At 34.3% G+C, this 15,974-nt stretch overlaps 1 protein-coding gene across 1 annotated transcript in view; it reads left to right on the forward strand.

Moving 5' to 3' along the window:
• The window catches only part of ANO5 (anoctamin 5), an 88,114-nt gene that overhangs the window by 52,468 nt on the left and 19,672 nt on the right, over nt 1-15,974 (forward strand). Inside the window, exons 10-17 of the mRNA XM_030828715.1 lie at nt 3,021-3,155; nt 3,525-3,630; nt 3,735-3,795; nt 8,060-8,211; nt 10,336-10,410; nt 12,159-12,381; nt 14,774-14,943; nt 15,591-15,688. Coding sequence (XP_030684575.1) covers nt 3,021-3,155; nt 3,525-3,630; nt 3,735-3,795; nt 8,060-8,211; nt 10,336-10,410; nt 12,159-12,381; nt 14,774-14,943; nt 15,591-15,688 — 1,020 coding nt within the window. The remainder of the gene's footprint in view (nt 1-3,020; nt 3,156-3,524; nt 3,631-3,734; nt 3,796-8,059; nt 8,212-10,335; nt 10,411-12,158; nt 12,382-14,773; nt 14,944-15,590; nt 15,689-15,974) is intronic.

Raw genomic sequence — 15,974 nt, forward strand, 5'->3', positions numbered from 1 at the left:
AGAACACACAAGAGCATTGTGTGTTTAGTTCATGTAGGAGTGTCGGCAAAGGAGATTTGAATGTTTACCAGGAACAAAATCCTGAAGAACAATGCTGAAGTAAAAAGATGAAGCTTTGAAGGAAGAAAAGGATATTGCTCAATTTTTACTTTAGAAACATCATTTTATTGGAAACAAAAGATAATTTAGATGGGTATAAGATTGAACTCAGGGAAGTAAGGAGGCTGTTAAAATTGTCCAGCAATAAATTTTGGAGGTCTTTTCAAGGCATTGACAACAGGAAAGAGAGGAGACTATGAATTAGAAAAAATATTTTTATGACAGAATTCATTGGACCTAATGGATTATTGGATATGGAGGACAAAAATAAGGAAGACAGAATGATAGGGTGTCTAGAAAGAGATACAGTTTATAGGAATCTGAGTTCCTAGATTTCACATATTTTATGTTACCTCTATACCAAACATCACTTTAATGTCCAGATATCTGGAAGTGGTTTTTCTGCCTTTTGAGCATAGATAATTTTGTCACATTAGATAATATTTTTAGGGAAAATGGCAATGCTAAGATTGAAAAAAATGGGCTGATAGAGCATATAAAATTGAAGACTGATCACTGGCACATCAGCTCTATCAGCTCATTTTTTTTCCTTCCAGCTTACACTTCAGGTAATTTTGTTTTTTGATATCCATATGTTGTATGTTAATGCTTAGAAACAAAATTGAAATACTGCCACATGCTAAATAGCATAGACTAAATATATGTGTGGTACAGATAATGTTATTACAATGTGAGGATAATACTGAAGCTAAGTTTCTCAGATGTTTATGGATTCATTATAAAAATAAATCATTTTAGAAAAAAATGTTTGCATTGATTGATTTATCAAGATTGTATTCAATTTAATTCTGTCATCATTCTTTTGATTATTTACTATGTCTTCAACTAAGTATTACATCTTGGAAATACAAAATGAGAGCAGTCCCCTCACACAGTATCTAACACACATCTACCTATCAGATGCTATGTTAAATGATGCAATGCCACAGATCAGTTGAAAGTCTAATAAGTAAAATGGACAGGTTAAAAACGATCATAGATTTAAATATATGGCTATTTTTCTAAAAAATAATACGCAAAAGAAGGCTCTCCCTATATTTGAGCTTTTATAGAGTGTCTCACATTATTAAATTTCTCTTATATTCTTAGTTATGACGAATGAGATAGTTTAAATTAAATATTAAATGTGATTTCAATAATGTATACATTTTTACCATATTGCAAATCTAAGAAATATCTCTTGCTGTCTAAGATCCTGAAAGATTATTTAGTTGTTAATCTGTTACTGTTAGATACCCAAGTCCAAAGTTTAGTAAAATAATTTGTATATTTCCACATGTAATAAATACTTACCTGATTTCATTTAGTAAATTCTCAGCAATTGCTTTTTTTGACAGGTTTAGAGTTCTTGAGGGATTTTATTTTTTATGCTCAAGGAATAAGAATTGTGACAATTGAAAAGGAGAAAAAAGTAGTACTTTAAAACTAAGGTTGTTGAAATATCCAGTTTCCTTATGAATTCTTAAATAATTTTTAAATTAAGTCTATAGCAATAATGTTGATATTATATTTCTAATAAGATTGATTCTGCAATTTTTAAAACATTAAAAATAGACATGGTAAACAGTAAATTTCATAAAATATATTTTTGCACTTTTCTGATTTTGATGTTATGTACTATTACAATAATTTCTACATTTTTCAGCAAAAAACTGGGAGAAACAAAGTTCATTCACTCTGAGTAAGCTAAGGAAGCTGCGAATGGCAGATTAACAAGGGAATATTATGGCATTATAATTTAATTTCAAGTTTATAGTGATCTGGAAAACCAAATTAGGGAAATTAACAATGCAAACTGTTCATCATCACTGAAAAGAATGAAAAAGACAGGATAAGCAGAAAGATGCCTACTAATGTTAAGAGTGCTGAAATATGAAGAATGGGAGGTTCAATAAAGTTAATATTGAATATGATAAATCTATTTTAAAATCTCATTGAGAAAAAATGTTTATAACCTTTATGTTCAGATATGTGTTCTTGTTGAGCATATATAGAAATTACAATTTAATATTAAGTACTTTCACAGAATCATGGCATACTACTAGAACACAAAAGGTATCACATCTTTCTGCCTAGGAAACTGTGGAAAGACTCACAGATTTGGTGAGCTGGGATCTATATGAATAAGGAGGAAGATTAATCAGGTTAAACAACAACAACAAGAAAACCTGACTTTCTGAGGAGCAGAGAACTACTTTCTCTCATTCCTAAATGGGTACTCAGTTAAAAACAAAACACTTGGTTGTGAGAATTAAAAGTTTGTGCCAATAAATGCTGTCACTTTTCAATTCTTTGAAAACCAAGAGCTGAGCTGCATATTACATAGAATTTTTGTTGAAGTAGTCATGTTTAATTCCTTAGCCTGCTACATATGTCACAATCCTGTAAACATCCAAGATTCAAAGTTGGAGAAAGATGGAAATGTATACCTACAATGTGGTCAGAGAAATGTTTTCAGTTTTAGAGAAATAAAGCAAAAGTCCATGCAGATTTTGGATATGGTTTTGATTTGTTAAGTTCATTCCTAGAAATTACATTGCAGAATATTCTGTAGTTTATTTAAAAACCATTTAAATTCTCTTTATAATATGGAGGCTTTCCAAATTATCTTATTCAAATTTTAAATTTAAATTCCATTTAATTGGCTTTCTACTTATATCTGTTATCCCTTTAAATCCTAATATCAGTCCTTGCACTATGGAATAAGCACTATCTTGTGTTAAAACATGATAATGATATGGAAACTGAAGTTTAGAGAGTTGAGTAACTGCACCAAAATTACATGTCTAGAAAGCAATGGAGCCAAAATTAGAATATATGCCTGTCTGAATACAAAATCAAGGCTCTCTGGACTGTAACATTCTTCCATATTCTGATTCTGTTTTTACTCTTTTTCACAGGAATTATTATGGAGAAAAAATTGGTATCTATTTTGTCTTTCTTGGATTTTACACAGAAATGCTATTCTTTGCAGCTGTAGTTGGCTTAGCTTGTTTTATTTATGGTTTATTATCAATGGAACATAACACAAGCAGGTAAGTGCACCTGAGTTGCCCAGATAGAGAAAACGTCTTTATCTTGTGCCAAATGAAGCTGTTGTTATTATTTCCCTGGCGTTTCCTTCAGAATATTTCCTTATAGCAGCAGTTAATTGATATTTTCCAAAAACTACTCAAACATAACAGTCGCCTCTCACCTGGTGCTTTATGGAAAATCTGTTTTTAAAGATGGGCTCTGAAAAGTCTGCTCCTCAAAGCATGACTTGACCCACTATAGAAATTGCTGCTTGATTGCCCCTTCTGTTATATGTGAGAAGTTATATAAGTAGTTGTTCTAATAAGAACAGCTTGTACTTTTACCTAAACAACTATCACTTTTCAATAACTTGGCTGCTCCTCTTGCAGCACTGAAATCTGTGACCCTGAGATTGGTGGTCAGATGATCATGTGCCCACTCTGCGATCAAGTGTGTGATTATTGGAGACTAAATAGTACGTGTTTGGCTTCAAAGGTATGTATGCATTGTAATATGTTGAAAAGACTTGGAATTTCCCTCCTTTTTATTACTTTTAGTACTAAATTATCTTTGTGATATTGTTATTGTTATTTTTACAGTTCTCCCATTTGTTTGATAATGAGTCAACAGTGTTCTTTGCAATATTCATGGGAATTTGGGGTAAGTAAATAGTCCCATAAAGAAACAGCTTTCTTCCGATTAATGTGTTGTTTTGCCTCCATATAACATATGACAGATGAAATATCTTACATACCAAATGTGGTTTTAGATCATTGTGTCTTTGTTGGCATTAATACACTGATGGAGTGCATATTAGCGGCCATTAGTTCTTGGTCCACAAAGTTATCTATTAAACATCAGCTCATTTCTCTAAGAGACAACATACTTTTTGAAACATCAAATGTATTAATTTCCCACTGTCTTTCAGTGCCATGTTAAAAACAGGCTCAAAAAGTACTTAATTCAGGAGAGACTAAACAAATATTTTGTGGCTGGAGGATATTGAGTCGTATACAAACTGGAACAAAGATTAAAAACTTGAGGACTAAGGAACATTTGTGAGTCTAAATTGTCTAGTTATAGTTTCCACTTCCACATTCATTCATTAAAAATCCTTCATATAAAATAGAATTTCCCTTAACTTTGAAAATACCTTACCCAGGACTTCATATTTTAACTATTTCAGTTGGAAAGTTAAAGTGTTATGAAATTTTTCCTGTCATCAGCAAGGAAAATATTTTCTGTAAGAATAACTTTGTTAGAAGAGACCTAAAGACTGGTCTAAAATATATCACAAAACTTGGAGTTACTAGGTGTAAATTAGACATTTTTCCCAATTAAAAAACACCTCTAACAAACACAAATATGTGCCATTCAAAACTGGGCAAGGGCAGCCAGGCGCGGTGGCTTCCGCCTGTAATCCCAGCACTTTGGGAGGCTGAGGCGAGCAGATCACGAGGTCAGGAGATCAAGACTACCCTGGCTAACACAGTGAAACCCCATCTCTACTAAAAAATACTAAAAAAAATTAGCCAGGTGTGGTGGCGGGCACCTGTAGTCCCAGCTACTTGGGAGGCTGAGACAGGAGAATGGCATGAACCCAGGAGGCTGAGCTTGCACTGAGCCGAGATCATGCCACTGCACTCCAGCCTGGGTGACAGTGAGAGACTCCGTCTCAAGAAAAAAAAAAAGTGGGCAAGGGCTGCATTATCCAGGCAAATAAAATCAAAATTTGTAGGTATGTGTGCAAAGCAGAGGGATTTATGGCTTTCTCTCATTTCTGCTTGGCTGCTGTGGTCTGAAGAGAGCAGCCTAGATTCAAAGAGAGAACAAAGAATCGAGCAATCTTATTAATGGTTTAATAGCAACCCCAGTTTTTGTAAGTTGTAGTATATACATCCATTTTTCATGAGGCTGCCAAATCCTACCTCTCATTACTTGGAATCGAAAATGAATGATAGGTGCATGATTAAAACAAATACATTGTGAGAATTTTCCATTGTTTCCATTGAGAGAGATTGTGCACCAACACCTGCCTTATATTACATCATAAATAGAGAAGTGGGTGTGTGTGGAGCACCCTACAGCACTATTTGCAGTTACTTGATCACAAGTGAGACTGATCACGTTTTTAATATTTACTGACCATTGGCTCTCCTTGATGTTTGAAGTATTTAAATTTTTTTATAATTCACATGTGCTTTTGTATAATAAGCACAGTAATCCTTTGTCTGCCACATAAATTGCAAATATTTTTTTCAGTTTGTAATTTACATTTGATCTCATTCGTAGTCAATGGAAATTTTAATATATATTACTGGTCATAAAACTTTCCTTATGGTTTTTCTTGTTTTTGTGTTTCTTAGGAAATGTTCCCCACTGAGAGAGAATGTAAGATGTTCACCTAGGTTTTATTTCAGAAATTTAGTGACTTCATTTTATTTATACTTTAATATAATTCAGCAACTAGTTTTTAAAGTTTCTACCCTGGAACAGGTACTCTTCTAGGCAATAGGAATTTAAATACGCACATACATGGTCCTTGATTGTAAGACACATTTTGAGTGTACATGCCTCCATGATTGTAATTGTGTATAAGCCAGGCTCATCACTAGATTACTTGCTCTTTTAGGACAAACACCATGGCTTTCATCTCCATAGTTCCAGGGCTAGGCGTATGGTATGTATTCAAATATATGTTGAATAAGTGAATAATTTAAATGCTAATTGTATTGCTTCTTAAAAATGAAAAAGGTCAAGTCCTATTTAGACACAATCTATAAGGCCCAAACCAAGAGTCCCTTTAATTTCCTGAAATCCTTTTCAGGGAATATGTGAATCCTGTGATTCCTATATACTTATAATCACAAAAGTCTGTAGAAATCATGGGAACAATTTTGTTTTTAGTCCACATCATTTCTCTTTCCTTACAGTACTCTTTTTGCTAACTATTTTGTACCATCATTAATTTATCTCACAATCCCATGTATGTTGGCCAACTTTCTTATTTCTACTTCAGCATTAACAAACTTTGAGACAAAAAATTTTAAATGCTTAGTGTATTTAAAAGTTTTAGCAGTATGTATATGACATACAATCTCTTGCATAGCCACAGTAACCAAATACTGCTTCTAAAATTAATGGTAGTTGTTCTATTGTAGTGTAAACAAACAAGCAAATATTAAAGTGTTTAATAGTACCAAGTTCATGAACCTGGTCTCCCTGCTAACAATGTATCTACTGAATACAGCAGTAATGAAATGAATAGAGTAAAAGTTTCTGCCTCATGAAATTCACAACCAATATTAAATGATAGAATGAATAAGTGAATGAAATATAACCTGCTGTTAAGAAAGTTACAATCTAATTGGGATAGAATCTGAAGTCTACTTTCGTAGAAGTACATTGTAAATGCTAAGGGAGTACAGAGGAGGGCTGAATTACTTTTTGACTGGAGGAGTTATATGAGGTATCTAAAATAGCCAAACTCATGGGATCAAAGAGTGGAATTGTGGTTACCAGGGGCTGTACAATTAGGAAATGAGCAGTTACTAATCAATAAGCATACTTTAAAGTTTCAATTAAGCAAGATGAATAAGGTCTGTACAACATTGTACTATGGTCCACAATAATTAATTGTACATTTTACAATTGTTGAGTGGTTAGTCTACTGTGTTCTTCCCACTTAATAAATGTTTAAATATTTCTTTAAAGTTTAAATAATGAGCAAAGGAAAACATAAGCCAATGTATACATGAGCAAATAAACAAACAAAAAACCAACAGTCAGATGATAGGTATATTTGCACTGGAAAAATATATTTTGGAAGCTGAGAGAGCAATTAGATGACTGTAATGATAAAAATATAATTAGGATTTTTAAAAATGTGTGGATATCATCCATAGCTCCTTACATTATTTAAAAGGTAGAGAGTGAGCCAGAAAGTTGAATCTTTTACACATGGTAAAATTATGAGTTTATATTGGAGGCGTTAGTATTCTCTTCCTAAGTGTACTCCAATAGAAAGGTATGTATATGCCCATCAATAGATATGTACAAGAATGTTCACAGCAGCACTGTGTGTAATAGCAGGTATCTGGAAACAACTCAAATGTCTGTCAGCCCAAGAATATATAACCAGAATTGCAATTTAACCATAGAGTCGAACACTATGCAGCAATGAAGATAAATGAATTTTCACTGCACACAGCAACAAAGTTGAACCAAAAAAAAAAAAGCTTGACACAAAAAAGTATCAGTTGTGTATCATTTATGTAAATCCATTTGTAATGGAATAGTTTTTATACTGGTGCTGATTATATTGGTATATTTATTTTGTGATTTTTTTAATTGTACATTTATATTTTATGTATTATTCTGTAAATATATATTCTTCAATTGAAAGTTGATAATTCCAGCTTAAAGACATAAAAAGAAAGCTGAAGTTTTGTGTGTATATATAGTATGTGTACTTTAAAAAAGAGAGTAATTGTGCTGGGGATTGGCTCTTATGCTTCCTAGGTATATTTCCGTAAGCCTGAGAAAGCAGTACAATGACTTGAATGATTTCAATAAAAGATACATGCAAAAAATTACTTCAGTGTTAATAAAAAGCTAAGTTCAAATATTACTTCAAATTATCTGAACGAAGAAAGATATTAATATGTCTGAAAAAAATTCTTGCTTGGACCACTGACCAAGAAATTAATTTAAATTTTTGTATGAGTTGTTTTTCGGTGTATTATTGGATACACAATATTATGCCAACATTAATAATTGATGAAGTTTTAATCAAACACAACAGTGAAAGAATAGCCACCTGAAACATGTGAACCATCCTGCAACCAAAGTAATTAAAGGGAAAAGTTGAAAAAGTTTTTAACTTTTTTTATATCTTTTTTTAAATATATTTATTTACCTGTAGTCACCTTATTTTTGGAGTTTTGGAAACAACGTCAAGCCAGACTGGAATATGAGTGGGACCTGGTGGACTTTGAAGAGGAACAGCAGCAGCTTCAGCTGAGACCAGAATTTGAAGCTATGTGTAAACACAGGAAATTGAATGCAGTGACTAAGGTAGACTAGAAAACTGTGAAACGGACAGCATATCTCAATAGACACACTGCTACAGGTTTCTTCTCATATAATCATAGTTTAATTTGCCTTTGAAATATTCTGCAACATATAAATCACATAAACTTCTTTACTTGTTTCTAATATACATACATGTATATAAATGTATATATATGAAAATTTTCAAACACTTTCAAATGTAGACAGAAAAGTGTAATGAACTACATGGATGAACCCATCACTCAGAATCAATCGTTTTTAATTCATGGACAATCTTGTTTCATTCATACTCATACTCTTTTGTGTCACTAAATTATTTGGAAACAAATCCAAGGCATAATAACATCAAACTAAGTGTGAAAAGGAAAATAGTGTGTATGCTGTGGGCTTTGTATATAAATGTACAGACATTGAAATGATGCTAAGTGATATATAAAAATTAAGATAATATTTATATTAAGATTGAAGTCTTATATTTTATTAGACTAACTTTTCTTCACATGGCCCCTTTTAATTGATTATATTGAGAATCATTGTATTGGTGTGTGGGGGAAGAAGTCTACATATTAGAATGCTTAGCTGACAAACCAGCTATACGTTCTTGACTGAGTTGTTTAACTTTTTGGTACCTCACTTTTTTCATGTGAAAATGGAAGTGCTTTGCCTTTAAAGACCAGAATCTTGGTTACATATTTTTTGAGCCCCTATCTTTCCATAATCTACAATCACTGTGTTTCCTGCTGCTATTTAAATGAGAATAATATGTGTCCCAAATACACTCTCTTCAGTAGAATTCCCTGTTCTCTTCGGAAAATTATTCTCGCAGTATAACATTTAAAATTATTTTCACCATTTAGGCATTCACTAAACAATTACTAAATTTCATTGAAAGATCATGAAAACATCTCAAAAGATCATGAAAACATCTCAGAAAATACATTAACAATGTGGGTGGCAGTTTGAAATTAAGAAAATATATTAAAAGATATTGACAGAACAATGACATGATGTTCATTCCTATTTCATGAAATAAAAGAGAAAACAAAAGCAGTCCTATTAGCTTTGCCAAAAATTAACAGAAAAAAAATGTATTGAATGCCTACATTTGAATCCAGTTGAAAAGCCATATGTATTGATTCACTGTGAATTGTTGGCTTCACTTAGCTTTCATGGTTTAGAAATCATGAAACAGAGTTTTTTTTGTTTTTTTTTTGTTTTTTTTGGTTTTTTTTACTTATTGCAGTGCTTCTTCAGCGTTTAAGGAAAACCAGAACTGTCACATTTGCGTCCACATTGGGAACACACATGTGCACCCACACAAATTTGCATACACATGCATGAGCACACATACATTGGGTGCACATATGAACATACATGTACACAGTGACATATATGCATACATGCACACACATTCTGAGGTCTGTAAGACTCTTGGATAGCCTACTCTGCATGTTAAGAGTTCTATTTTTATTCAGACCACCCTAAAAATTCTTAAAATGTGAACTATTATGGAATTACGTGATTTTGATTTCTGCCGACAGTTTTTGTTTTTTTTTTTTTTACTATTTTTTGCTTCTTTTGGGTAAAATCTACTTACTTCTTGATGCACTTAAGAATATCAGCTGTATAATCAATATCTTTCATTGATAACTCTTAAAGACTAAAGGTGGAAGTCTTGGCTCCTGAGCTATGTGGAAGAACACAGTTTATCTGAAAAATATAAAGAAAGCATCTAATTTAATATCATGCAGAGCAATGCAATTCAATTAGAATAAAATTATAACACCATTAAACATCATAAAGCATGTCTACCTAAGCAGCAACCTTCATTATTCATTATTTGACTTTATTTACTCAGTGCCAGGCCCTGAACATTGTAATTCAGCATTTAGGAAATTGTGTATATCCATTATGTCTCATATCATGTGTAAGATAACTCATCTAGGAGGCCTGGAGATTTCTCCTTCAAGAGAAGGAACCATTCCTATAATGTAGCTTTCCATGACCTATAGTAGGCCCTTTTGGGAGGTTCCTACTTTATCTGGGCTCTGTGATATTGACTAGTGCTTGGAGTCTTGACTTAGAGGAGAGATTTTGAATTTCTTTGTGATTTCTTCAACATTACAGGAGATGGAACCTTACATGCCTCTATACACACGTATTCCATGGTACTGTCTTTCAGGAGCCACGGTGACATTATGGGTGAGCATTTGTTTAAAAATTGCTATAATTTCTTCAACAGGTGATTAAATGAGCTATCTCAACAGTGTTATCTGCAATGTCTCTTGAGTCCTTCCTTTCCCTCTCCCTCCCTGGTCTTTTTATCTTGGTTATAGCTCTTATACAAAATAAACTGTAATTTATGTGGATTTTCCATACTTAAACTTTGGGAAAAGATCTCGGGGAAAAGGAGGTACTTTATCTTAAAGCCTGTCCCTCCCTGCCTCACGACACTTCATTTAAGTGATCACTTGAAATCAGGACAGAATAACAAACTTACTCTGATTCCAGGCTCTTTGGTTAGTTTTAGAAAAATCATGAATGTATCTTTATTTCCACCTTATTTCCTGCTCTTCCTTTTTCCAAATGTGTTCCCTCTTAACAGTTAGCGTTTAATTTTAGAAGGTAACAGGCAGTGTTACCTTCTAAGATGTTAGTTAGCATGTTGAAATATAAATAATTGACAGTTGTAGACTATAGTTTAGACTCACCAGTCCATAAACCCCATATGGTTTATCTTTAACATTTCCTGTTAAATCTATTTTCATATTTTAAAACAGTAAAAATATGTTTTCTTAGATTATATAATAATCATTGAGGAGATGTGATAAAATAAAAGGGGGAGAATCATTAATTCAGGACTCTCTTTTGAGAAATCTTCTGGAGTATATTCCCAGAAAATTATTGTTTTTGATTTCTAGTTTTCATTTAATTTGACTTGCTTCCTCAACTTTTAGAATAAAATTCTCTAATGATTGATAGAAAGCCATCTTTGTGCTTTTGCAATATGGGAAATATACAAAATTTATACAGAATGTATATAAATTTCTCAACTGCCAGGCATATTAGAGCACTAATGGCAATATTCTGAGGGGAAATGAAATACAATATTGACGTGTATTTTTCTTAGGAAAATAAGTGATCTTGATTCTACATCTTTAACTTCAATGTAGAGCATGTGTCAGCAAACATTTTCTGTAAAGGGGCCAGATATATTTTTGGCTTTGTGGCCACATATAGTCTCTGGAACATAATTGCCTCTATTTTTCTCTATAACCTTTAGAAATGCAAAAGAAGGCTGGGCGCAGTGGCTCACGCCTGTAGTCCCAGCACCTTGGGAGGCCGAGACGGGCAGATCATGAGGTCAGGAGATCAAGACTATCCTGGCTAACACGGTGAAACCCCGTCTCTACTAAAAATACAAAAAATTAGCCGGGTGTGGTGGCGGGCACGTGTAGTCCCAGCTACTAAGGAGGCTGAGGCAGGAGAGTCCCTTGAACCTGGAAGGCGGAGCTTGCAGTGAGCCAAGATCACGCCACTGCACTCCAGCCTGGGCGACAGAGCAAGCATCTGTCTCAAAAAAGAAAGAAATGCAAAAGAACATTCCTAATTTAAGGACCATATAAGATCAGGCAAGGCCACAGGCAGGATTTGGCTTTCTACTATAGTTTGCCACTCCCTACTAGAGGATGAGCCTAGAGGATGAGCAATGAATACGTTTCTCTTTTAGACTTAATCAGCAGCTACTATATGCCTTATCTCTAACCCTTTTACCTTGCCAGTGTTCATGTCTTGCCATCTAGGGAAAGAGAGACTGCCTTAGTTTGCTTTGCTCATGAGAACTGCTAAACTTCATATAATGAGATGAACAGAATAATCAATATGTTAGATATGTATTCATAACAGAGATACAGAGACCCAAATAGCAGTTCTTTGTTTTCCTTTCCCAGATGTCTCTTGTCGTCACCAGTATGGTAGCTGTAATTGTGTACCGCCTGTCAGTCTTTGCTACATTTGCTAGTTTCATGGAAAGTGATGCATCCTTAAAGCAGGTCAAAAGCTTCCTTACTCCTCAGATAACCACATCACTCACAGGATCATGCTTGAACTTTATTGTCATCTTGATCTTGAATTTCTTTTATGAAAAGATATCTGCCTGGATCACAAAAATGGGTAAGCTGGCCAAATCATTAGTGTGATTCCGAAGAATGATTCTTATTGATGCTATATGTCTATTTTGGATCAGGTCTCCAGGGGTTCATTTTCAAAGGGCACATTTTAAGGCAGTTTTTCTCTGTAGATAGACCCATATCTGCTATTTCAAAATTGTTCAAGAGCCACCATTCAAGGTCCATTATAAAGGAAGCAGCAAAAGAACTGAAAAAAAAAAAAAAAATTCGGACTCTATATATCTTTCTGAGTATCCTTGTCTTAATTCTCCCTTGATGGGTCTAGTTGAATCCTAAGAAAAATAATCACTTTACTGAAGACACAGATAATTTTTATTTCATGTGTATGGTTCTTATAAAGTATTGATTTTGGAAGTTATTGTGAGAAAAACAGAAACATCAGCTTCTCCTAAATAAATCTAAATTTTAGTGCTTTTCTTTTCTACTGCCATCTCTTAGAACTTGGATTATTTTCTTGTTAAAATATTAAAATTTCTACTTAAAGCCACAGGGGAAAGTGAAAGGGGTCACAGGTTAAGCGAGAGATTGAGTTAAGTAGAGTAGCACAGAGCACAGTCGCTTCTGCTCTTTTTCCTGGCAAGTTAGCAGTAAGATCGGAGACTCAAATCAAGGCATCAGCCTCTTCTCTGAGTGTTCTCTCCAGGGTTCAAGCTCCTTTGAATCTGTTGTACATAAACATCATGGCTGACGTCAAGCAAAAGACCACATTATTCAGTCGGCGCTGGAATGATCACTGAGATGAGACTTTCATTATACACTATCTTCAAATTTGGAGTTCTCTCTCATTTTTACTTTTCTCTGCTATCAACAGTGAGAAAATCACAGCAGATAAATTGCTTTTAAAAGCACCTAAAAACTCACCATTTTCCTCAATGGGAAAAAAAAATCAAGTTCACATTATAGGTTTTGTAGGAATACAGCTACATTTCACTAAAATGGGGGAGTTATCTGTGTCTTTAAAATAATTTGTGATACTCTTCCAGTATTGCTGAAAATGTCATGATTTGGCTGGATCAGCTCATGCTACTGGGAGATCATCAGCTCAGGAAAACATTCTTTTCTACGTTTTTGTGCTTCATGATCCTCTATTGCAGGGTGAAGATAATTTAATATTTTGTTATCTTTAGAATTCATTAAATGACAGATCATGATCATGCATTTTAAATAAAGGAGAGGGAAAATGCGTACTGTTTCTGCCACTATTTGCTAATTACATTATTTTCAAAATTAATATAGCCGTTGAATTAATGAGAGGGCAACACAATTCTGTTGGAAATCATCCCTGCCCTTGACATGAGCTTACTTTCTTTAAACCTGATTGTAAAACAGATGAGTTCTAATGGCTTATAGCATGGCAGATACTGTTTGGAGATGAGCATAAGTTTCTTCAGTCTTATTTGGTATATTAGTTTGTTTTCACACTGCTATAAATATACTACCTGAGACTGGGTAGTTTGTAAAGGAAAGAGATTTAATTGACTTATGGTTCACATGACTGGGGAGGCCTCAGGAAACTTAACAGTCATGGTGGAAGGTAAAGGGGAAACAAACACGTTTTTCATAAGGCAGCAGGAGAGAGAGAGAGTGCATGGGGAAGTGCCACACTTTAAAACCATTAGCTCTCAATTGGCCAGGCACGGTGGCTCATGCCTGTAATCCCAGCACTTTGGGAGACCGAGGCAGGCAGATCACGAGGTCAGGAGTTTGAGACCAGCCTGGCCAACATGGTGAAACCCTGTCTCTACTAGAAATACAAAAAAATTAGCCAGGTGTGGTGGCGCACATCTGTAGTCCCAGCTACTCGAGAGGATGAGGCAGGAGAATTGCTTGAACCTGGGAGGCGGAGGTTCCAGTGTGCCGAGATCGTGCCACTGCACTCCACCTGGGTGACAGAGTGAGATTCCGTCTCAAAAATAAATACATAAAACCATTAGCTCTCTTGAGAATTCACTCAACACCAAGAGAACAGCATGGGGAAAACCACCCCCATGATTCAATGGCCTCCCACCAGGTCCCTCCCTTGACACGTGGGAATTACAATTTGACATGAGATTTTGGTTGGGACAGAGTGCCAAACCATATCATGTGGGTTTGAATTTCAAATTCTGTGTAACCCCAAGACAAGAATGCTGTCTCTCTGACTGTAGTAACAACAGCTTCCTAGGCTTTTCCAGTGGTTAGTTTAATACAAAGTGTGTAACAGAAAGTCTAGCACAAATCCATAGTTACTTAATACTGGCCTACTATTGCCAGAATGGGGAGCATTCTATAGGCTCCCAGAATGATGCGACTAGATGTTCACTTGTCCCAGGGAGTATGAAGTTCAAGGAAAAAAATAATAAGATGCACTAAACATTTTTTTTTTAACTTAACAGAAATTCCTCGAACATACCAGGAGTATGAGAGCAGTCTTACCTTGAAAATGTTCCTGTTTCAGTTTGTAAATTTTTACTCATCCTGCTTCTACGTAGCTTTCTTTAAAGGGAAGTTCGTAGGCTATCCCGGAAAATACACGTATTTATTTAATGAGTGGAGAAGTGAAGAGGTAAGAATTTCCTTGAGAGGTGAGGTGTGTAGCTTCAATACCTCAGTATTAACCACTTTCTCTGTGCCAAGCACTGATTCGCATGCTAAAAAATTACAAAATATATCTAGGCACTGACTCTATCCACAGAGAGTATTATTCACAGATGAATCCTGTCATTTGATAAACTTACCAGTTTATTTTTGAGCAAGAAGTTACATTATGCCTATGGTTTAGCAGTAAAATATGAGATATAAAATGACATAAGTTCTTTATTCCTGAAAATTTCCTGCAAAAGAAGACTGATTACTTTCTGTAGAAATGGTTCCACTATGGGTAGTAGAGTTAGAACAGATTCATGGCTTCCAAATTGTGGAGAATGGAAGATATAACAACTCCCAACCCTAACCCAGATATAAAGAACTCAGAATTTTCTAAGAATGAGACCCAGAAATCTGTGTTTTTTAACACAGTTCATAGATCAATCTAATGCAGCTAGCCCGGCACTGGTCTGTGATCAAGTTTGAAACTATTGGGCTAAATATATCTTAACCCTTCTAACCAAAACCTTCAGATTCTAATCTTACGGTTTAGGGTTTCCTTTAGGTGTTGCAAAATTCCATCTTTGATCATTCAATTCTGTTTTCTCCCCTCTTGCTTCTGACTAGTGTGATCCTGGAGGCTGTCTTATAGAATTGACAACTCAATTGACCATTATAATGACCGGGAAACAGATTTTTGGAAACATTAAAGAAGCCATTTATCCGTATGTATGACTTACAAGTTTTTATTTGATTTAAGTAACCATGAGATATTTCCTCTAGAAGAAGATGGAATTTTTTGATTACCATGGTGCCTTTGTTAGAAAATGTTTAAGCCAAAAGAAAGCTTTATTTTTAACAACAGTGAAGGTTGCATTAAAGTAATATCAACTCTTATTTTTATTATTTATTTTGGTTCCATGGCTAGCAAGGTTTTTAAAAAATTTTAATTGGCAAATAATTATCTATGTTTATGAGGTACAATATAATGTTTTGAACACAATCTTTTAA

Source organism: Nomascus leucogenys, chromosome 15, assembly GCF_006542625.1.
Source record: "Nomascus leucogenys isolate Asia chromosome 15, Asia_NLE_v1, whole genome shotgun sequence".
Lineage (NCBI taxonomy): Eukaryota > Metazoa > Chordata > Mammalia > Primates > Hylobatidae > Nomascus > Nomascus leucogenys.